The following is a 22,364-nucleotide window of genomic DNA, read 5'->3' on the forward strand; positions in this document are numbered from 1 at the left end:
TTTTTTTTTTTTTTTTTTTTTTTTAGATAAAATGAATTCCAAAAGAGAAATTTCTCTCTTAATTTTCACGGAATTCGTGAAAATATCGCTACAGCTTCGCAACAAATATAACATCGATCCAGATTTAGAAAGGAAATAAAAGGTGTATTTTGCCTCGATGAAAACGTTTATTCAATTAAAAAGATAGGAATGTATACAAAAGCGTAAATCGTTTAGTACCAGATCCTTAATAACTAAGTTTATAAGGTACCTTATTGAAGTGAGAAATTTGGTCAATCAGCAGCAACGATGTGCCAACTCTTCGAAATTTCGAAGGTCCAACTTTATTATTGCACAATCCCGAAATAATCATAAATACTACCAAACAACTATCCTTAAACCATATGTATATATATATATCAATTACATCTCGTTCTTCTCAATTTCAACAACGCTCCTTACAAAATAATAGATCGCTCTCAGGTACATCTAGATTTTACACCTCTTTGCATCCAAACTTCTCAAATTTTTTTCAATTAGTTTTGTAACTCGTGAATCTCGGATCGTCAATTATCTGAACGTTCTTCACCTTCTGCCTGCCCCGTGAACCTTCCCCGTAACGACCGTTGACAAAGTCTTTCGAATCTTCCAAATTGCTCGTCTCGTAGCTCGATTTCCCCACGTACGAATTCGAATTGTAAGTCGACGAGTGACGCGCGTCATCCTCGGTCAATCGGATCAGATCCAGGCCAGGAGGATTTTTGTCGATCCCGTACGCTGGACGTTTGCCGAACGATCGTTCCGTAGTTCCAACGTTATAGGGGGAAGGTACGGCCAATTGTTGAATGGTCTTGGCGTACTGGATCAGGTATCGTTGCAACAGAGCCTTCAGATTAATGTTCTGCGCGCTCTTGGTTTGAATAGGGGATGCCCCATCCACTCTGAGTATGATGACCGGTATCAAAGAGTTTCCGGCCTGCACGAAAGTCGGTCTTACGTTCAATATGGACGAAGGATTCCTTATATACTCCGATATGGACGGATTGTAATTCAACAGATCCGAATATTGCAGGTTCGAGTAGCTGCTCAAATCGTTGTTGTCGAAACCTTTCTTCTCTCCCGTTGATTCTTCCTCGTCCCCCGCCAACACCTTCTCCAGATAACTCTGCACCTTGGGCCTGTACTTGGACGTTACGGAGGCGATAGAATTGGTTGAGGCGAAGAAAGGCTTAGTGGTGTTGACGCTTGCCTCGGTCGTGTAACTTGCGGTGTATTCGGGGTTGGGGCTGTCCACCATGTATCTGGACAAATTTTGCTGGTAATTGTTCGTGTCGGGCCTGGGCCTGGTCTTGGCCAACGAAGAGGAGGGCGCGTTCCCCTTGTGCCGTTGAGCCAGACTCGCGATCTGCCTTTGGCTCACCAGATTCTGATAACTCAACCGGTACACTTGTTGCTGGGGCAAACTCGTCGACAAGGATTCGGCGGAGATGTACGGGTTTGGCTCTCTGCCCGCCTCCTCGGATATCGTGGGGAATTGCATCGGCCTCTGCGAGAGAATGCTGTTTTCAGACGTCGCCACCGGCGGCCCCCCCATCTCGCTCTCGTAAATCGAACGGGAATCCTGGGATTTTCCGGATTGCCGCGCCGCCAACGACTCGCGGGGATATTCTCGAGGGTAAGTCGTCTCGACGTAGGTGGCCGGTGGCACGTCCGACACCCTGCCGTCCGGATACTTCCAGAACACTTTGTTCTCGTAACGCACCCCATTCTCCACCGTGTATTTGGGCACGGTGTTCCCAGCTTGCTGCTGGCTGACGGGGGAGAACGGAGAGGAGGGATTGTAGGTGAGGGGGGAGGTGGTGGAGGAGTCCACGATGGCACTTTGAGGGACGAAGTGAGAATTGATATTGGATTGAACGTGATTCCGACCGATGTAAGTTTCCCCGTTACGGAATAACGGGGGATCTGGCGTGACGTAGCTCAACGAACTACCAGTCTGCTGATTCCTGGCGAAGTTGACCTGGCTGGAAGTCACGTATCGCGCCGTGCCCGCGATCGGTGATTGGGTCGTGGTGATCGCCGCTCCATCGTCCCTCGTGTACCCCGAATTTTGAATTTCCAACGAGCTCAGAACGCCCGGTTTCGCAGTTGTGAAGAAGCTTCGGTAGTTCTCGTTCGCGTTTTGAGGCTTCGTGCGTAATCCGAACGTCAAGGGTTGGGGTTTGGTCGATCGATGAAGATTCAGGTAGCCGTGCTGGCTCCTTTCATTTTGAGAGTTTATCTCGGAGAAAGAGGTGGACATGGCGAAAGAGTTGTGGTGGACCACGCTCTTGATGGACGTTTTCTGCGGACTGTGATTGTCGGGCACCCTCTCGATTATGGTTTTCGGGAGGAAAGGGCTGATCGATTCCTCGATGCTCACCGTGGTTCCACTCTTCCCTGCTGGGAAATAATAATTGTATCTTCTGGTCTGGACGTTGTTGAGGCCGTAACCGAGACCATTGTCCACCGTTCGTTTCGATTTTTCCTCGACGTGGGTGACGTTCTCGTTCTCGTCGGTGTCGTTGGCGAAGTCGAGAAGAATTATCGGCGGCAAAATCGGCATTTTGTCGCGCATCCCAGCTCTCGTCTCGACATCCTTCAGAACGGCGTCCTCCAATTTCGCGGTGTCGTCCAATTGGGTGATGGTGGTGGCGGCCGACTCGTATTCGTGCGCATCCTCCTCCTCGTCGTCGTCGACGGTCAAAGGCTTCCCGGAGACGTTGGGCAGAGAACAGCAGAGAGCAATTACGAGAGGAATCTGAAAGTGACGGAGCACGTATGAGAGAACTCGTTTAACGCGTTATAATAACGAGACGAAGTTGATTCGATCGATCTTACTGGTTCGATGCTCCACTAATGTTAACGTCTCGCTTTCACTTCCCTTCCTTTGCCTTTCACGCTACCCTTCTTTATTTTGATTATTATTAAGGAACGTTTAACGTTGCAATTATCGAGGGGAAGGAGGGGAAGGAATCGTGCTTTCTTTCGCGAGAGTTGTATCATTATTATTATATTATCGACCTTGGCGGGAAAGAGTGATGAATTTCTACAAGGTCACAGTTGAAGCCAAACACCCGTTCGACGAGTCAGGGGAATAACGAGTTTCTTGCCGGTGCTCTCTTTTGATTTTCACCGCTTTCTTCGACAAATATACTCGCCTCGGGATACGCGTTTCGCATTAAAATTTATTTCCACGAGGAAACGATATATATTTATTACGAATTTCTGTAACATCTCTCTAGAAATCTTCTCCTTTCGCTTCCCTTTTAATTCTTTTCCAGTTAATAATTTTAAAGAGGATCATTTTGCGAATACGTGAAAGTAGCTTCGAGGCGAACATTCTGCCATTCTTCTTCTTTCGAACGGATTATCATAGAAATTGATTTTGGAAATCGTACGTTCGACGTATACCTCGTAGAATGCGTGATTAATGTCGAACGAAGGAATGCCAGTTTCGCGCCATTTTCACTTTACTCTTTCGATAGAGACGCGAACGGTTACCTAATAATAAATCGTAAACCGAACGGATTTTACGAGCGGCTCGAGAGCCGCTGTTCCTCGAATACCTTCAAGGACTTTCACTGACTCGCCCAAGAGCATCTGCCGTGTTGTTACTCTCCGCCGGGCTCGCGTGGACGAAAGAAAATAAGAAACACTTTCTCCGTAATGACCGGAGCCAGAGGAGTCTGGTTTATCTCGTCTTTGAAAAGAATTCAGTTCTACCGGTGAAAATAACGAATCGTACATTTATTGCGTCGAGCCAAGATGAAACGAGTAGAATAATCAGAATAATAGATTATAAATAATTATTAATCTGCCTAATTTAATTTTGTTATAATTTTATTTTAAGCGGTTAATATTATTAATATAACTGCGAAGATAACACTGTGCCGTGCTGATCGCAGCGTTAGAGTTATAGCAGGTGTATCTCTCTCGTGAGATCTCCGCGCGAAATGGGGCGAGATAAGTTGAAGAACGTACACGAAGAACGCATACAAATAACGGTACTATTATCGTGAACATTTGGAGGAACTAATAGGGATGATCCTTCATAAACGAGATAAGGGAAAACCCATAGTTTCCCGCGCACGTGAAACCATTTATTCCTTTCTGTTCGACGATTCGCGTTTTTCTGAAAAGTGAATCTACGTGAAGATTGTTGATCTATCGACGAGATAAAAAAAAAATAATAATAAATAAATGCACGCTATGTTTCAAATCTATACAAAATTGTCAAATATTGTCGTATATCGACCAGATGACAAGTACGACACGTTCAATTTTGCAAACTATAAATGCACGAATGAATTTACATAAATTTACATTTATCGCATAAATGAGGCCGCTGGTTTATTACGAAATCTGTATAGAAATATCGAGTTGATCATCATCAACCGCCACGTGTGACACGTTATATTTCCATAAATGCAAAAAAAAAAAAAAAAAAAAGAGAAAGAAAGAAATGTTAGAAGAATATTTGTTTTAAAATAAAAATTAATTAGATATTACAAATTGTCAATCGTCGCGTTAAATTTTCATAGATTTAAAAAAATAAATAATGCTGGATGAATATTTGTTTAGGATAGAAAATTGATTGTCAAAACGTGACAAAGTTGAACTTTCATTTCGGAAAAGTTTAAAAACAAATATTTGTTTCAAAGATCAAAAAAAAAAAAAAAAAAAAACTTACGTGTATCACGAGGATCTTCATAATGGCGGCCGACCTTAAACTTCTCGCGTTTATTTGGAACTGATGAAGCAGTGGCAGCAACATCCCACCTTATATGCCTTCGCTTGAACCGCGAGAGGGACACCACGATTATAGTTTCACCGGTGTAACACACTGACATTCTTCGTTCCTCGATACATATGGAAAGACACCTGCCAGCAGCGTAGAGACGCACACGTGTGCTCATCCAATATTTCGTCACGAAGAAAGTTGGAGGTCACGATAATACTTCTCGTGACGGATCGCGATTAATCATCGTTGCTTTTGCTTTGCATATCCTTGCCAATTCATAATTTCGTTCATCTAATTATGATACTAGACAGATCTTTGAAATTACGAAAATATCTTTGATTATTGCGTCATTTGCGTCGACGTGTCGATAAAATATATAATGGGAATATATAGATAGATTGTTTATTATTTCATATATATACATATACGTTCTTTTGATTATTTATATATTTTTTATACGGGAAGAAAATTACTTCTGGACAAATAATAATTTTTCGAAAGCCTACACCATTGGACCGCTTCTTCAGCATCCGCTTTCTCATTTTAGTGTGCGGTTTATGCGTAAACAAGTGTGTCTGCTATCTTATGTCAAAGAATCTCTATTAGAAAAAGCGATATCGATATTGTGATTAATTTCGTAATCCATGGAAGTGAACTAATGAATTAATTACGTTAATTAAATGAACGTCAAAGAAAAAAGAAGGCAGGATTTGAATTAAAAATAATATTTAATCTTATTTCTTCTGAACTTTGTAACCTTTTTAAAAATTTAATTTACGTACCATCGAGAATAATTTCTTTCAAGTTATCGTAATTGTAAAACTTGCTACTTGTATCAGAATTTGATGAGATACAGAACAGCGATTGGTTTAATGAGAATTTATTATTAAAAAAATCGTATATAAAACGTACACCCATGGGTATATAGAAAAGTGAAAAGAATAACAAAGTTAAACATAAGTAATAACGCTGATTTAGCGATCTTCGATAATAGACTAGATGCTACCACGCCTCGTACATATAATATAATTAATGGCATGAATTCACTCGCTCATGAATTGTTTTAAATATCGATGCTCCATAAAGAGGCTCGACGTAAGAAAGATACGATGCATGTATTGTCACTTAAGCTTAGTCGTGCAATTAGACAAATTTACATTTCTAATCGTGCAGCACGATCTTGAAAGTAGAAAGATAGACGTCGAAATTAATGTTGAGAAATCTTGAGAACATCGTGTTGCTCGCCTGCATCGAAGTTAACGGTATAACTCATTCTACTGACCATCGTGCTCGTCGATTATCAGATAAAGAAAAAATTCCCATGGATTTTTTTTTAGTCGATTTTACGCTTCTTGTACAGAAAATTTTCTTTCGATGGAAGGAAACCTCTTTCCAATTGTATAGGCCTTTCTTGATATCTGTAATAAAGATTCGATAAGATAAATTTGATTTCTTGCAACGAACGTTTCGACTGTAAGTTTAAAAAAAAAAAAAAAAAGAAAAAGAAAGAAAGGTATGAATTATTATTTTTTAAAATTAATCTCTAATTACCTTGAAGAGTCGTGAGCTGCTATCAATTTGCTCGGAATGTACGAATCCAACAATGATCTGGGCTCAGACGAACCTACTTGATTCTGTTCAGGAATAGATTCTTCGTCTTGCGCAGGGACAGGAGACAGAGATGTGGCGCCAGATTTGAAATCCTGCGGAGGCATCTGAGGTGGCACCAAGTCAGTGTTTGGTCCTTCTGAATCCTTTTATAAAAAATGCATATTTATAAGAAAAATCTTTCATTCACGAGGAAATTTCCATATACTTAATGTAGTTAAAATGTGTGAAATTCTATTTAAATTTAACCCTTTCAATAGTAAATTATTAAAATATAAGATTCGTATTCAGATTTATTTTACGAATAAATTTTCTTCCTTCTTCAAGATTCACATTTACATAACTAATTATCAATTCAAGAAAATAATATTTGCAAGATTCGTACAGCATACTTGAAATAATCCATACATAAACGTACAGTTTCTGTAGCAAATGATTTTAAATGATAAATATTCATCCCCAAATTTATTTTACGAATAAATTTTCTTCCTTCGAGATTCATATTTGCACATAATTAATTGCCAATTCAAGAAAATAATATTTCCAAGATCCATAAATGTATTCCATTCCATATTAAAATAAAAATATATACACTCCAGATTTAAGGATAATTTCTTCGTTCAAAATTCACGTTCACGTTATTAATTAATTACGTGATTCGTCTCGCAAAATTGGCCCAGCTATGCTCGAGCATAAACTCTATATATATATATATATAGCACCTTGTCTCCATTGAAATTCCATTTAATATTCAAGTATCAAATACCAACCTTGGCGTAATTCTGAGTCACGCCCTGGCTGCTTTGCTCCCCGAGAACTTGATTCGATAGGTCATCGACAAGCTGCGTATGCTCGATCGGCGCTGCGTATTTCCCTTGCAAAGAATTATCCCGATCGTGGCTAGGTGGACGCGCGTAAACGTCGGTGTAAACCGGCGTTGCTTGCATGTAAATCGTGGCCGGTTGAGCGTACACTAGCTGAGAAACGTACTGCGGCTGAGACGGAGCGATGTACGCCTGTGTGTACAAAAGCTGTCTTCCTTGGGCGTACGATTGATCTAACGGGGGAGAGTAAGCCGCCACGTTCAATACCTGAGTGCCGGTGAATTTCTTTGAAGCAACGGGTGCCGAGTAAACAGCGTTCTTCGTCACCTGAAAAAAGGATAAGGAATATTAGAATTGGAAAAAACTACGATAAAATTCCAGAAAATTCGAAATTCTCTTTGAAACATTTTTGCAATTTTTCTAATTTCGAAACTTTGTGAAACTCGAAATTACAAGGCGAAGAAAAATAGTATTCGAGAATTTAAAAATTCCTTTCTTTTTTTCTTTTTTGATATTAATTTATTAGATATTGACCTTGGTCGAAGAAGCACCAGGCACGGAGTTGTATTTGGGGGCGTACTGAATTTGATAAGTTTGCTTTACAGGAGCGATCGTTGGCTTTTGACTAATCGTTGTTGCGTAGAGTGGAATGGAAACGTGATTGGTCGCCGTTGTGGTTAATTGGGGTAGCAAGAATCCATTGTTTTTACCAGGATTCACATCCAAATTCGGATAATAAGTGAAAAGATGCATGGTTGGAATATCGACGTATATTGGTTCTACAAGATACAATTCGATCAAAGAGAAATAAAATTAAAATCCTTATCTCTGGATATTGCGATTTATATACGAACATTAATCGAACATAAATACCTTTGTTCGCATTTTTCGCGAATTTTGCCGTGACCGTTTTTTGCCGAATGGCCTGCAATTGATTTCCAACGTTCACTTCCTGTTGATAGGCCAATTGTTGCGATTCATAAATGTTCGGCACGATTCCTTTCGAAGGTGACGACGATTGTTGTTGGTATTCGTTGTAATATCGCTGCGGTAATATCGATTCGGGCAAAATATTATTTTGCCGTTGATATACTTGCTCCTTTGTAGCGTACGCGTTCGAAGGAAGCTGAACAAACACAAATACGCGTTACAACGCAAATGTATGTACAAATCGCGACATTAAAAAAATCCCCTTTTTTACATTTTGCACCGAGGATGGTGTTACGTATGTGATTGGTGCACCGGTTGGCCCACGATACGGTATTTGATACTGTTGCTGGCCAATTTCCGGCTTCGTAGGATAGTTTGCCTCTTCGACTCGTGCAATACCGGACTTCGATACACCCTCCACTCTTAAATTATCCCTCTCTATGTCCTCCAAGTTGATCTTGTTCTCGCCTTTCACGCCGATGCATAGAAGACCGAGTATCATGTAAAATTTCTGGAAAATAAATGAAAGTCGTGTAAGTCGTGAATCGTAAATGTTTATGTATTATATGGTTTGAATAACATCGAAGATCGACATTTGAAAATTAAAATGGAAATTTTATGCGAGCCGTAATCAAAATCGTTATTTAAGCTCGATCGTATATTCGCTTCTTAACCATTATTGGTAAAAAATGATCTTGAATCGAGATGTACTTTCACTGCTCGCCAAGTTCTGGGTCAAACATCCGGCAAGGAGCACTCTTTTATACGCTCTACCTGAATGCTTATGGGGAGTGGTCCTCCCTATAAGTAAGTATCTCATCACTGGGATACAAAAGTAAAAGTTTCTCTTCCTTCTTCTCAATCGCAATTGATTGACGTTAAATTTTTCAAAATTAATCTTAAAAAATTATCGAAAAAAATTTAATTCAAAAATCATCAAATCGGTATAAACGATACACCTTTTTTATAATTTCTCGTAGAGATATACTAAAGAATAATTAAGAATAAAAGGAATTATATAAAGCGTTTGATAATTTTGAAAAAAATCCAGATTATCATTAAACGATATCTTCTCTTATCTATTATCACGATTTCTCAAAGAATCGTATTCTCTAAATTTTCTAAAATATAATTAAGTCAGGGTAGAGCAATTGCATAAAGCATGATTAACCGTTAAGAGGCACACTTACCATGTTGCCTTAATTTCAGAAGATACGACCGCGACCCGAAGATTCTAGCTCTACTACAAAGCCAAAGTAGATTCACCTTCTCTTATATAGCCTTTACCCCTACCCGCACTGTGTATGTATATCTTGATGGGGCACATTTCACTCGTGGATCATAGCGTCATTCGTGGCCCTCGTGAACTACTAGGAATACGCAGAATTCAAATACGAGTGAAAGATACCGTCATCCCTTTCAGGATTGAAGTCGTGGAACACGAGATTCGTATTGAAGGAGAAAGGAAAATAAACTTAAAAAATTACGAATTTTTATTATACTTATCCAATTTTACGGATTATAAAATATTTCGTTAGCTATTATACCATTTTTCAAACAATTACTGATTGCAAATTCTTCGAACGGAAGACGAAAATATAATTTTAATTTTCGAAAGGGAAGAAAGCATCGTTAAGGAATCGATACAATTTCGAGAGATATCCAATTTCTAGTTTCCCCTATATAATAAAATGATAATTCTCACGATACTAGCCACGATAATTACCGGCCATTAATCCGAGAAAAACAAGTTACAGTCGTTACACGTTTGCCTGTGAGAACGTGTCGCGAAAAGTGAATAGAAAGAAGGATAGATGCGGGGAGATCGGAAGTTGTTCATTAAACGGATCTTTTCTATCCGGATTGATCCATTTCGAACGCAAAAAGTAAACGTCTTAGAAGCAATATTCTTATAAACGGTTCCCCCAGTTTCCCAAAGTTGTGCAATTAATTATTCCTTACTGTCTTAGTCCGATAACGATCTCGTATTATATTCGACAGATTTTACGATAAATACACATATAATGCTTATATGGACTTGTTTCACCCTATTTCGCAAATATTTCTGGTGGATACGTAAACGAAGAGGAATAGACATTTATACGAGAATTTACGAATGAAAGGTATAATTCCTTATATTTATATACGTACGTGAATAAACAAACGTGCCGTCGATGGAAATATCTATACGAATGTATTTACGAATGAATGAGAAATAAGGTGTTTTATATTTTTCACGTAAAAGCGTAAGTTAAGACGCAGTTGTGGCATTCGAGGATTTACTTTTCTCGAACAATTGAAGGGACGGTAAATGTATTCAGAAGAAGGGACGTAACGATCGTTGGAAAAGTTAATGGTGGCCGAGGTTTCGTACAATGGTGGCTCCATTGTTTCGTACATCGTCGCGGTAAGAGGATTTCAACGAAATATTTACCATGCTTATTAAATTTGAAATTTTATTATCGTCAATCATTCACGAACAATGTTACGCGTCTACGTTAAATTAATATTTTTATCAATTATTAGACAATATCGAATGATAAATGTATTTCCTTTGGATGAAACATAAGTTTAAATTTTACGTGAATAGATCAAAAATTAAGAAAAGAAACGCGTCAACGCACTCAACGCAAACACAAGGCATACTTTTGAAACAGCTTTTGAAAAATTGGTAAGCAATTAAGGAAGGGAAAGGAGATCTCGTGGAGTTCATCAATCTCTTTGTCAATCCCATCCCATCCTGAAACTCGCCATTGAAACTCGCGCGTTTCCGCAAACCTTTTTCACCACACACGAATCAACAACCAGTGTCCGAAGCAACGAGAGAGAAACAGAGAGAGAGAGAGAGAGAAAAACACTTTCTATCCGCATTCTGGGTGTGGAAGCAGAGAGAATGATCTAATAAACGATGACCGGCTCGCTTGTATCTCCGTGTAAAATTATCTTCAATTAAGTCAAGGAACTTTCTCGAGCGTGCAACGATGATGTCTGCTCGGTTTGACGATTTTAGGATCTCCATTTCGTCGCGGCAGAGACAAACAAATTGAACAACACTTCTTAAGACGCGGTTAAATTTTACTAGCGACTACTCTCTCTTTCTTCCTCTCTCTTTCTCTCTCTCTCTGTGCACTTAGAGTGCAAGTTCGCTTGAAAATTGCGTGCATAGCTGCGATCTCGATAATAATTTCTACCCTTGTGTAAATTCTACTTTCATTGCTTCGTTGTTTATTTCTACGGGAGATCGAGAAGAAGAAGTTGTCCCTCTGGCGGGATATGAAAGAATTAAAGGAAACGCAACGAACGAATTTTCCTCCATCGACATTGAATCGAAAAGGAGGGGGGAACGGGATTCGGGGCGAGGGACAAACGGAATCGGGAATGTTCCCTTTCAAAGGTAAAAGTAATTATAACATTAGCTAGTTGAAAAGTTTCGGTTTAACGGAATTAATGTAAAAAGCAGAGAGGTGGGATGCGGGCAGGTAATGGCGTGAAGCTTTCGCGAGTGATCGTGTATATAAGGGATCGAGATCCGAAATCCGGCGACGAGAAAGTAAAAGGCTCGTCCGATTTTATTTATTTTTCGACCGATCCCGCGCGCTCTCGCACGCGAAGAAGAAAAATAAAGCAAAACACTCTCTCGAACACGCCACTCTCTTCTCTCTCACCTGCCACGAATGTATGAGCGATTCCTGTTGAATCGCGATCTCACTTCCCCTTTCCATTACCGCGCCCAAACGATCGACCGGACGTTCCCCGGATCCGCATCGTTCCCTTTCATTCGATCGTTCCTCTTCCTTTCCTCGAAACGAATCGAATCCAATCGAAACGAAAACGCGTTCCCCGTAAGTGCGACGACCCAGGCCACGAACGAAGTTGTATATGTAATCATGACCATTTTGGATATCAATCGTTCTGTTAATTATTTAAAACGTATTATTATTATTAGACTAATTGACAGAAAATCGAATCGAAACGAAAATGCGTTCCCATAAGTGCGACGACCTAGGCCACGAACGAAGTTGTATATGTAATCATGACCATTTTGGATATCAACCGTTCCGTTAATTATTTAAAACGTATTATTAGACTAATTGACAGAAAATCGAATCGAAATGAAAACGCATTCCCCGTAAGTGCCACGAACGAAATTGTATATGTAATCATGACCATTTTGGATATCATCCGTTCCATTAATTATTTGAAATGTATTATTATTATTATTAGACCAAATTGACAGAAAATCGAATCGAAACGCGTTCCCCATAAGTACAACGACCCAAGCCACGAACGAAGTTGTATATGTAATCATAACCAAGTTTTGGATATCAACCGTTCTGTTAATTATTTAAAACGTATTATTAGACTAATTGACAGAAAATCGAATCGAAACGAAAATGCGTTCCCATAAGTGCGACGACCTAGGCCACGAACGAAGTTATATATGTAATTATAACCAAGTTTTGGATATCAACCGTTAATTATTTAAAACGTATTATTAGACTAATTGACAGAAAATTGAATCGAAACGAAAATGCGTTCCCCATAAGTGCAACGACCCAAGCCACGAACGAAGTTGTATATGTAATCATGACCATTTTGGATATCAACCGTTCTGTTAATTATTTAAAACGTATTATTAGACTAAATTGACAGAAAATCGAATCGAAATGAAAATGCGTTCCCCATAAGTGCGACGACCCAAGCCACGAACGAAGTTGTATATGTAATCATGACCATTTTGGATATCATCCGTTCCATTAATTATTTGAAATGTATTATTATTATTATTAGACCAAATTGACAGAAAATCGAATCGAAACGCGTTCTCCGTAAGTGCAACGACCCAACCCACGAACAAATTGCATATGTAATCATAACCAAGTTTTGGATATCAACCGTTAATTATTTAAAACGTATTATTAGACTAATTGACAGAAAATTGAATCGAAACGAAAATGCGTTCCCCATAAGTGCAACGACCCAAGCCACGAACGAAGTTGTATATGTAATCATGACCAAGTTTTGGATATCAACCGTTCCGTTAATTATTTAAAATTATTAGACTAACTGACAGAAAATCGAATCGAAACGAAAATGCGTTCCCCATAAGTGCAACGACCCAAGCCACGAACGAAGTTGTATATGTAATCATGACCAAGTTTTGGATATCATCCGTTCCGTTAATTATTTAAAATTATTAAACTAACTGACAGAAAATCGAATCGAAATGAAAACGCATCCCCCGTAAGTGCCACGAACGAAGTTGTATATGTAATCATGACCATTTTGGATATCGTTAATTATTTAAAATGTATTATTAGACCAAATTGACAGAAAATCGAATCGAATGTGCATTAAATACCGTCGATCTGCGTTCAGATGGAATAAGAGGAAATGCAATGTCACGATGGTTGATTATTTAAATGGAAAAGGTTATTATTATTGGTAAAAAGAATACGTCGAATGAGAGGAAATTTAGTATCATTCTGATTTGCATTACGATTATTTAAGCGAAGAGGATATTAGAATAAATTGACACTTGGCAAAATTATTATATTGGCAAGGAAAAGTCGATCACGTTTCATCGAATTACGAAATGAAAGAACGAGTTAAAATTTAGAAGAGAATTTTGGTGTTATTTGGTTATTATTAATAAAAAATATCATCGCTAATTGGTTATTTAGAAAGTATATTTCTAAATAAGTATATATCGTGACATTTGACAAAATTGTTATTGATAATGAAAAATTGATTCGTTTATCGTATGTTGACCTATGATGCATTTGAATATAAGATATAAAAGGAAATCTTGAGTACGATCATAGTTGGTGATTTGATTACTTAAGTAGAAAGGATATTAATTAACATTTGGCAAAATTATTATTAGGAATAAAAAATTTATAATGAATTGGTGTTCATTTATCGTGGAATCGACTACGCTCGCGGTAAGAGGAGATGGATATTACCATCATGTTCGAGACTAGTTGGTATTTAAGTGGAAAGGATATTAGAATAAATCGACACTTGACGAAATTATTATCGGCAATGAAATTCGAATGGCTGGGGATTATAGGTGTATAAGCAGAGAGAACGAAAATCCCATAAGAAACAACAACGATATTTTATTATTAACAGTAACAAAATGAATACAAAATTTGCATATGCGTAGGATGTAAATGTCCGACGCGAAACTAAAAAGTATCGTCGTCGTGATATGTCAAAGGTTGGAGAAACACATCGTCTAGACAAACGATAAAATAATAAAAACAAAAACATAATATTTAGCATATTGTAAGAGGTATTTCGTGTGATATTCTAGAAAAGTGCGCAAACGTTATTTAACGCGTGTCTCTAAAAAAGTAACAAAGGTAACAACGTTAATTCAACTAAGATTACAAAAAAAAAAAAAAAATAGAAATAACAATTGTACCATATCGTATATCGACAAAACCTCCTTTCCATTCATCCAAAAAAGCATCACGCCTTTTTCGTCTTGGCGCCAAAATTCACGTTATCCAGATTACTTTTGTACTGCTGCGTTTGCCTCTGAGTGATCGTCTGCGGTTGACTGTAACTGGTATACTGATAACCGTTATACCGAGGCGTTTGTGTAACGTAATTTTCATTCTGATAAGATTGATCCTCGTCGTAATTTTGCTGCTTGCCGTCGGTCTGGCTCAAAGCTGTGTCGTAATCCTGATTATCCTGCGAAGACGAGCTCTCGTAATCGTTCGACTCGCCTTGATCCTTGTCAGGCTTCTCGATCGTCGCGTACGCGCCAGTCGGATACTTGACGCTCTTCAACTTGCCAACGATCCGTCCAACGTTCCTTTGCCCAACGTTCACCTTCCTAAGAACGCTAGGATTCACCACGTAAGCAAGGCCGGTCTTGGCGGTCGCGGTCGAGACAGGGACGTATCTCGCGTCCTTCCCCTCGTCGTTTCGATCGTCGTCACTCGTCGCGGCATTTTTCGCGTCGACCGCTCCACCGTACTCGATTACGGGCCTGAAATTCTTCGCCAACACCTTCACCCAATCGTGGTGGCCCCTCGTCGCCGCGAGCTCGTCCAATTGCTGAGCTTTCGCGTAGGACGGCGGCAATGGATAATCGGGGCCCACCGGTTGTCCGCCGACGCTGATCACCCTGTACGTCGTTTTCGGCAACGGGATAGGGAAATATTTCGTCTGCGCGTTGCTCGTCTGTTCCAGCTGATTCTGCTGGACGCCGCCCGCTTTGTACGCGGTCGTCGGTTGGCCGTCGAGATCCTTCGAACCCCCGGATATGTAATTGGCCCCGTCGACGAACTGGACGTCCTTGGCCCTGTAACTCTTATCCTCGCCGTGCTTCTTCTGCTTGGCGTCCGACTCGGGGTATCCACCGTCCGGGTCGCCGGCGTAATCGACGACAGGCGGTGGCAGCGGGGGCGGCGGGAACAGAGGCTGGTTGTAGTAATTGGGATAATAATAGGGAGATTGGTAGTAATAATTGGGATAGGAGGAGGAGGAGTAAGGAGGAATAGGAGGCGAGTAAGAGGGCGAGGGAACTGGGTACGGGGGTGAGTAAGGATTGTAAGGGGTTGCGTAAGGATCGTACGGAAGAGATCCGTAGAAAGCGTAACCGGGCGAGGAGGGGAGTTTGGAGTACGAGCCGTAATTAGGGTAGTAAGAATCTCGGGGGCTGTAGCTCGCGCTGTACGAGTCCTTGGCGTCGACTTTCGGCGCGTACAATTCCGCGGATAGTTGCGCCACGGCCTCCTTCTCCGTCCCCCTTTTAATTAATTTAGGGCTGTAAGGGTATACCGGGTATATCGGCAGAAACGGCTCGTCGTTCGGGTCGTTGCTTTTCCCGTACCCTTGAACGAGAACCGCGGACGACGCTAGGAACAGTAGCTGAAATTTTAAACGAACTTTTAGCGACTCGTTGATTTAAAAAGAATTATCGTAATATTCGCCGCGTTGAAAAACAAAAAAAAATTCTTTCGCGTCTTCGAACGAAACGCGCTCGATGCGTTTCTGTCGCATCATCGCAACGTTAATAAAAAAAATGAACGTTAAAAGGAGTCCTGAGCATCATAAATACTGACCAAAAAATCCATACCGAGCGACCCGTCTCACTGATTACAATACCCGGTCGATGATCTCTCATTCACCGCTTCTCACTCACGCTTCTCTGACTCGGAACGAAAGATCGGATCGGCGCTCCGCCGCGACGTCTAATGATGCATCGGCCGACATTGAATTTCTCCTTTATACTCGGCCGGTTGAAAAATCGCGAGAACTAGTTTAACGTTTCTCCGTTCTTATATGTAGATACGCGGCCGAGGCGAGTGCACGCCCGGTTCAGTGAAACCTGCCCGCTGCTGAAACAGCGCTCTCCTTCGAGCAAAAGATACTGCGACTGGTCTCCAAGGTGAAGGTGGGCGGGAGATAGAACCGCGCCAAGCGAAACGAATAGGGACGAGACGCGTGAAAGCTCCGACTCGAACGTGGACAGATAAGTTTCATTTAAATAATTATCGGCGTTTAAACAAATTCGGATCGGATCACGTCGAACGGAAGAATGTGACGGACGAGATCGTGGTGAGAGAGTGGCCGTTTAACACGCGATCCCTGCACGCGGGCAACAATTGGATCCGTCTCTCCTTTCGTCTCGAAAAAGTAAAAGAAAAAGTAAGGGAAAAAGTAAGAGCCGTTCGAAGGAATGGGATCAACGCGGAAGTAAAACGACGAACAACGGAGGATGTGTTGGTTTGGTTCCGGTCGTCGTACGCCTTTCGAAGCGGACGTTTCCTCCGAATCGGCTCGCGGCCCACTCGCGTCCATCCATCCCGTCCCGTCGGCTTTACTTTCACTTCCACGTTGCCGCGAATATTTGCCACGGCGGGCGGGGACCACGCCCTCGATCGCCACGTCGAATCGGCGCCGACCGATGAACCGAAGGGGAGACATCTTTCGACCAGATTCGTAGATTCATTCCACGATTTAACTTAAGCGGTCCCCGTTATCTGCGAATTGAAATTTTATGTAATGCATATGTGCGCGTTTTGCTAAGATTTTTTTTTAAGAGATCTGAAGAGCGATTAGCATGCAATTTTTTATTAATACGTTAAATTTAAGGAGAGCTCGACGAATTAAGAAAGGTATATAATTTGTACAAATTGGGACAAAAATTATTGATATACGATGAGTTATTAATCGATGCAGGGGTATCGGTGTCGATAAACACCGTAGATTTATCTTGGGAAAGCGATCTTTCCAATATACCAGAGACCGGTCGGATGAAAGGAAACGCGTATCGTAAATCTGATTTTCATTTTTATTACCCACCACGTTTTTCGCGTGGAAATTTCTTCGCGCTAGAAATTGCACGAAATATTAGAGAGATAGCGGTTATTAAGGATGAGAGGAGGAGTAAGAGGTGGATTTTCCCTGTTTTCGCTCCGGGCACGTGTTCGACCGGCGTAAGAGTGAATCGCAAGTATGTCACTCGTCGAACCAGTCGGAAAATAGTGAAATGTACAACTTTCTTGCGATCTAGCCCGGTTCCAGATCGAACGCTTTTTAATCGGACGATCCCCCGATCTCGAGTTGATCCTCCGTTTTTTCCACGAGGATTCATGTTTGTTCATCGATGCGCACGTGCGATCGTTGAAAAGTGGGTCGTTCTTGTTGCACGTTCGAGAAACGATGCCCGCCACTTTCTTTAGCGAGGGTGTTGTTTTACGCTGAGCGACAGATTTTATTACTATTCGTCGACCAAGGATATTATTAAAATCGTAACGACGATGTTTGGTAACGAATAAGGGAACGATCGATCGATTTTATCGCGATTAATCGTCAAAGAAAGAAATAATCGAGCGTTTTGAAAAATTTTAAAGAGATAAATATTTGTTGGAAAGCGAGGATCGAATGAAAAGGGAATTGTAGGAATTGAACGAGCGATAAGGGATTTTTTTGAACGATTTTATTATTCGAGTGAAACACTTTCTCGAAGCTTTACGAGCAAAATAAAGTTTCTCCTCCGCTTACAAGTTTCTTGGATACGCGTTTTCTTTTTCGAAAGAATATTCCGATGGATTCAGGATTGAAACGGAATTACATTAAATTCTCTCACCGATTTAAATTTCATCTTTAGAGAAGAAAGCAACAAATTATTCCTCTTCGAGGCGAAACGAAAAGCAATTTGTTTCCTTGCTCGAGTATTTTTTTTTTTCTTTTTTTTGTAAATTCAAATTTTTTTCTTTTTCTTGGAATGAAAATATCGCAGCCTAAATACCTTTACTCGCTTACTCATAGAAATAAGGACAGAGGGAAAAGAACAGTTTCCTTATGAATCGTGTTAAACCGGTCCGCAATGGACGAGCAGTGGCTTTCAGCGTACACGACTCGTCCGATACTTTCCCAAAAAGAACAAAAGTTTAGAAAGGAATTCTTTCATTTCGCTGGAGCAGGATTTAGAGTAAAAGTGATCTTCTTCTTTTTTTTTTTCTTCTTCTTCTTATTCTTCTTCCTTCTCGTCATCTTTATTATATGGAATGATCATTCTTTTCTCGCGAGAAATAACTTTCACGGCGAGAAGGTGATCGAATGAAAAAAATCTTTTGAACGAATAAAAAAAAAAAACGGTGACACTTTGTACAGCCAAATGATTAAATTAAATTAATGGCCAAAAAAAAATATTATTATAATTTAAAAAACTTATACGTGCATTACATCCTCTCGAAGATGTTTCCAATCTCGATCGATTTGGAACGAAATCGATGATCAAAATTGTGAAAGCCGATGAATACGCGTTATTATACACGCTAGATTATTCTTCAAAGGAGTATATATATATATATATATATATATGTATATATGTATATAGTGAAACAGTTACAAAAAGGAATCGCTTTATTACAAACAAGAATACGTATAAAACTATGAACATCGACATCAACGAATCGAAATATCGATATTACGGAACTCAACGTACAGATTAATTCGCAGGAATATAAATAAACGCAAAACGGCGTTTTAAATAATACAATTAATTCTAGGAAAAAATATATAAATTAGCACGGTATCCAATACGATCCGTGGATCGTACTTGCGGACACGGATTCGCCTAGAACTCAGATCAAGTCACGGATTGGTCCACGATGGTTCTACGTCCTATCGCGGATCGCGCAGACATCCGATCGACGATATTAATATTTCCCACTTGGACTTGAATACGAAATCGTGTCGTATTTGTTGCTCGTGGAATCTTCGTAGCTCTTCGAGCCGGGATACTCGACGTATCTGGGCGCCAGATTCGAGTACGAGCCGTGTGACTCCATCGGGGTGCCGTACGACGTCGAGGGAGCCGAGTAGGCAGGGGAATAGCTGCTCGACGCGCTGGAATAACCTGAGCTGGAATAGGTAGGGCTCGAGTAGCTGGAGATAGATCCGGAATAACCGGAAGCGGGCGAGGAATAGGATGGATTCGAGTAGCTGGTACCTCTCGAGGAGGAGGAGGAGGAGGAGGAGGAGGACGAGGTGTCGGATGATACGTAAGGGTGCGAGGTGGAGATGGACGAGGCGGGAAGGGAGTAGCTGTCGGAGGAGGATCCGCCAGAGAGGCTTATGTGTCCCCCTATGGACGATCCAGACGAGACCGGCAGAGAGTAGCTAGCTGAGGAACCGGAGTGAAGGGCAGAGGATCCCGAGGATATCGGGATAGAGTAACCCGAGGACGAGCTACCGGACTGGTAGCTGCTCAGGGACGAACCTCCGTGGGAGGAGGAGGAGGAGGAGGAGGAGACTGGGAGGCTGTAGCTCGAGGATCCTTTTCCAAGAGCGCTGGAATCGATTACCAAACCCCCGCTGGCCGCGTAACCCGGTGAGATGGAGTGGATCGACAGGGTGTGACCCGTGCCGAGGGACGAAGCCGGTAGACTGTAGCCGGAGCTGTGGCCGGATCCCAACATCGACGAAAGGCTGATCCCTTGATGAGGAGAGCCGTACGCCGACAATCCGTGGACACCGGATGTCGCGTAGACCGGGGCCGAGTAGCCGGCCGAAGACGAAGAACCACCTCCTCCGTGGATGCCAAAGGTGACCGGCCCGTTCTTGGACGGCGGGCTGAACAGACCTCCTCCGCCGCCGAGGGAGCCGAGGCCGGGCGAGGAGTACGATTGCCCTCCGAAGTGCTGCCCTCCCAACGCGATCCCTTGAACCTGGGCCCCGAAATTGTGGCCCAGTCCTCCGGATCCTAGGGAGTATCCCATCGAGCCGCCTCCTAAACTTTGGATACCCGAAGAATGGCCCAACGAGTATCCGCCGGCGTATCCGGAGCTTATGAGAGGAGAGTTGTAAGACGATCCTCCGGAATACTCGACGATCCCGCGCTTCCCTTTGAACGGTAGTCTCGACGATCGTTTGTCCCCCTTAGGCTCTCTGCACGAGACGCGGGATATAGCCAGCACGGCTACCAGGACCAAAATCACCTACGAAAAGTGAAAATCGGATAAGTGTCGGAGAATTGCGAGATCTATTTTGTAGAAGCTCGTTAACGATCGATACTTGTATATTTCTGTGATGGACTTACTAATGATCTCATGTTGATTCTAAACAAGGTGTTGTTTCGATACGCTAGTTGTTTGTCGGTCGAGTAAGGAACGGGTATGTGAGTGAAATTGTGGTCTCTGATGCCTTTGCTACCCAGAAGAGAGCTTTTATATACAAATCCCCTCTTACATGGTGAAAGAAAGGTCTAGGTGAAGGTGAATCTCCCCGCGTTGGTACTAGTGCACCACCACCTTCGCAACCAAATGTATTCCTTAGGAGCATCGAGGTTTAATCCATCTAATCTGGACGTAAAATTTGTAAACGAGAGCGCCCCGGTAAAAGTGATTAACTTATCGAGTATTGTGCTCCTCGAGTAAACACGTTTCCTTATTACGAACTCGATCGTTTTTTTTTTTTGGAAAGAAGGAAGAAAAATTACTCTACTTCGAGATCGAGTACGATAACGCTAATTACTGTGTACACACGTATATACATTTACTTTTCGAGAGATTACGAGAGAAACGAAAGAAAAATTGTATCGAAACGGCTCGTATATTCTCGTTAAAAAAGGCAAATTCTCCATTCTCGCTTGAAATGTCATCGTTTTCATTAATTTTTGCGAAACCGCCAGGTTATCTTGGAAATATACGCACCTTCTTCTTAAATATATCATGCTTCCTATTAATTAATTCTGAGATAACTCTCTACCAACGGGCGAGGATCTTGTTAATTAAAACTTCTTCTTGACAGATAATTAACCAACGTCGAGAAGACAACTATCACTGTGTTCCTTGAAAATTTATTAAATCATCTCGTGTACGTACTTCGTCTTCACCCTTTATACATATATATATATATATATCCTATATCGAAACATTTTTGCTTTTTCATCCTCTTCTCGAAACGCAATTGTGAAATACATTTCTTCTTCGTTGGAAATTCTGTGCCAGAAGTAATAACTCACGATTAAATTTTCCATCTATTATAATATTACAATATTACACGAAAAAGATAGAGAAAGAGAGAGTACGGGCTTTTCAGGAAAAACGAAATTTTTTATTTCCCAGGAAAATATTCTTCGAACAATAGTGTTTCAATAGTCTTTTGTGACGCGACATGAAAGGAGCAACGAAGGTGTGGTTGATTTCGCGAGCGTTCTCCTTCTTCGGAACCCATTGAAAGCCAATTTCGATGTTGGAAAGTGAAATGCCCTGGGACGACAGTGGGCAAGAAAAAAAAGAATGGCCAAGATTTAAACGTTGTAGCTGCGCTCTTGTTTTCGGCGAAAAATAATCGCGTCGTTGAGAGGAGAGCGAAGAAAAAGGGAAGCGAGATAAAATATACGTGTGGCAAGGATACGACGTCTCCCATCCGGCGTGTGTCCACTATCTATCCAACTCGAGCTGAAAACTCCGATTGATTTCGTTTTACTTTCACTCGTGGGACGATGGAAGGAAGTTAGCCATCGTAATTCCCTGTAGGCTTCTCGGCCCAACGAAAAAAGATGAGGCGAATTCTTTGCCGATTCTCCCGTCTCGAGTCTTGCTTATGTAGAAATCAGAGCGAATTACTGGTGGGGAGAAAAAAACTGGAAATAAAACTTTGAGTTTTTTGTGAGAAAACGATTATCGAAAAAAAACACGTATCGAGAAAGACATTAACGTATTATTAACGAGGCGTGTTATAAATACAAACGATTAAATGATCTG

The 22,364-nt window shown here is 41.1% G+C and overlaps 4 protein-coding genes across 5 annotated transcripts; all 4 read right to left on the reverse strand.

The window, feature by feature from the left end:
• Window positions 1–147: 147 nt before the first annotated feature.
• LOC122713271 lies at window positions 148–4,846 on the reverse strand. 2 transcript variants are annotated; one of them, XM_043933540.1, is made up of 2 exons: window positions 4,712–4,846; window positions 148–2,779 (listed from the first exon to the last, which is right to left on the reverse strand). In XM_043933540.1, exons 1-2 carry the CDS (start codon window positions 4,793–4,795, stop codon window positions 512–514), a joined length of 2,352 nt encoding a protein of 783 aa, XP_043789475.1. In that variant the 5' UTR covers window positions 4,796–4,846; the 3' UTR covers window positions 148–511. The 2 variants fall into 2 exon arrangements, with proteins under 2 accessions (XP_043789475.1, XP_043789477.1); XM_043933542.1 differs by lacking the exon at window positions 4,712–4,846 and adding an exon at window positions 2,860–2,916.
• A 1,194-nt stretch (window positions 4,847–6,040) lies between these two features.
• Window positions 6,041–9,538, reverse strand: LOC122713426. The gene is made up of 7 exons (XM_043933859.1): window positions 9,533–9,538; window positions 8,396–8,635; window positions 8,068–8,320; window positions 7,729–7,973; window positions 7,141–7,521; window positions 6,314–6,516; window positions 6,041–6,180 (listed from the first exon to the last, which is right to left on the reverse strand). The coding sequence occupies exons 1-7, from the start codon at window positions 9,536–9,538 to the stop codon at window positions 6,096–6,098; spliced, it is 1,413 nt and encodes a 470-aa protein (XP_043789794.1). The 3' UTR covers window positions 6,041–6,095.
• Window positions 9,539–14,601: 5,063 nt separating this feature from the next.
• On the reverse strand, window positions 14,602–16,220 carry LOC122713377. Its single transcript, XM_043933754.1, has 2 exons — window positions 16,209–16,220; window positions 14,602–16,014 (listed from the first exon to the last, which is right to left on the reverse strand). The coding sequence occupies exons 1-2, from the start codon at window positions 16,218–16,220 to the stop codon at window positions 14,602–14,604; spliced, it is 1,425 nt and encodes a 474-aa protein (XP_043789689.1).
• A 3,093-nt stretch (window positions 16,221–19,313) lies between these two features.
• Window positions 19,314–20,937, reverse strand: LOC122713376 (uncharacterized protein DDB_G0271670-like). Its single transcript, XM_043933753.1, is given in 3 exon segments — window positions 19,314–20,594; window positions 20,696–20,766; window positions 20,769–20,937. Coding segments are annotated over 3 exon segments (1,521 nt in total).
• Window positions 20,938–22,364: the final 1,427 nt, after the last annotated feature.

The sequence above is a fragment of the Apis laboriosa genome, unplaced genomic scaffold, assembly GCF_014066325.1.
Source record: "Apis laboriosa isolate Shangri-la unplaced genomic scaffold, ASM1406632v1 scaffold23_cov150, whole genome shotgun sequence".
NCBI classification, from domain to species: Eukaryota; Metazoa; Arthropoda; class Insecta; order Hymenoptera; family Apidae; genus Apis; species Apis laboriosa.

What these genes read in the sequence shown, in the direction of transcription:
- LOC122713271 (XM_043933540.1), bottom strand. Translation starts at nt 4,795, where the DNA reads ATGTTGCTGCCACTGCTTCATCAGTTCCAAATAAACGCGAGAAGTTTA. An exon ending in TGAAGATCCTCGTGATACAC is followed by an intron (nt 2,780 to 4,711) that starts GTAAGTTTTTTT and finishes CGTCACTTTCAG; the next exon opens with ATTCCTCTCGTAATTGCTCT.
- LOC122713426 (XM_043933859.1), bottom strand. An exon ending in CTGGTGCTTCTTCGACCAAG is followed by an intron (nt 7,522 to 7,728) that starts GTCAATATCTAA and finishes TCCTTTTTTCAG; the next exon opens with GTGACGAAGAACGCTGTTTA. An exon ending in GCAGCTCACGACTCTTCAAG is followed by an intron (nt 6,181 to 6,313) that starts GTAATTAGAGAT and finishes TCTTTATTACAG; the next exon opens with ATATCAAGAAAGGCCTATAC.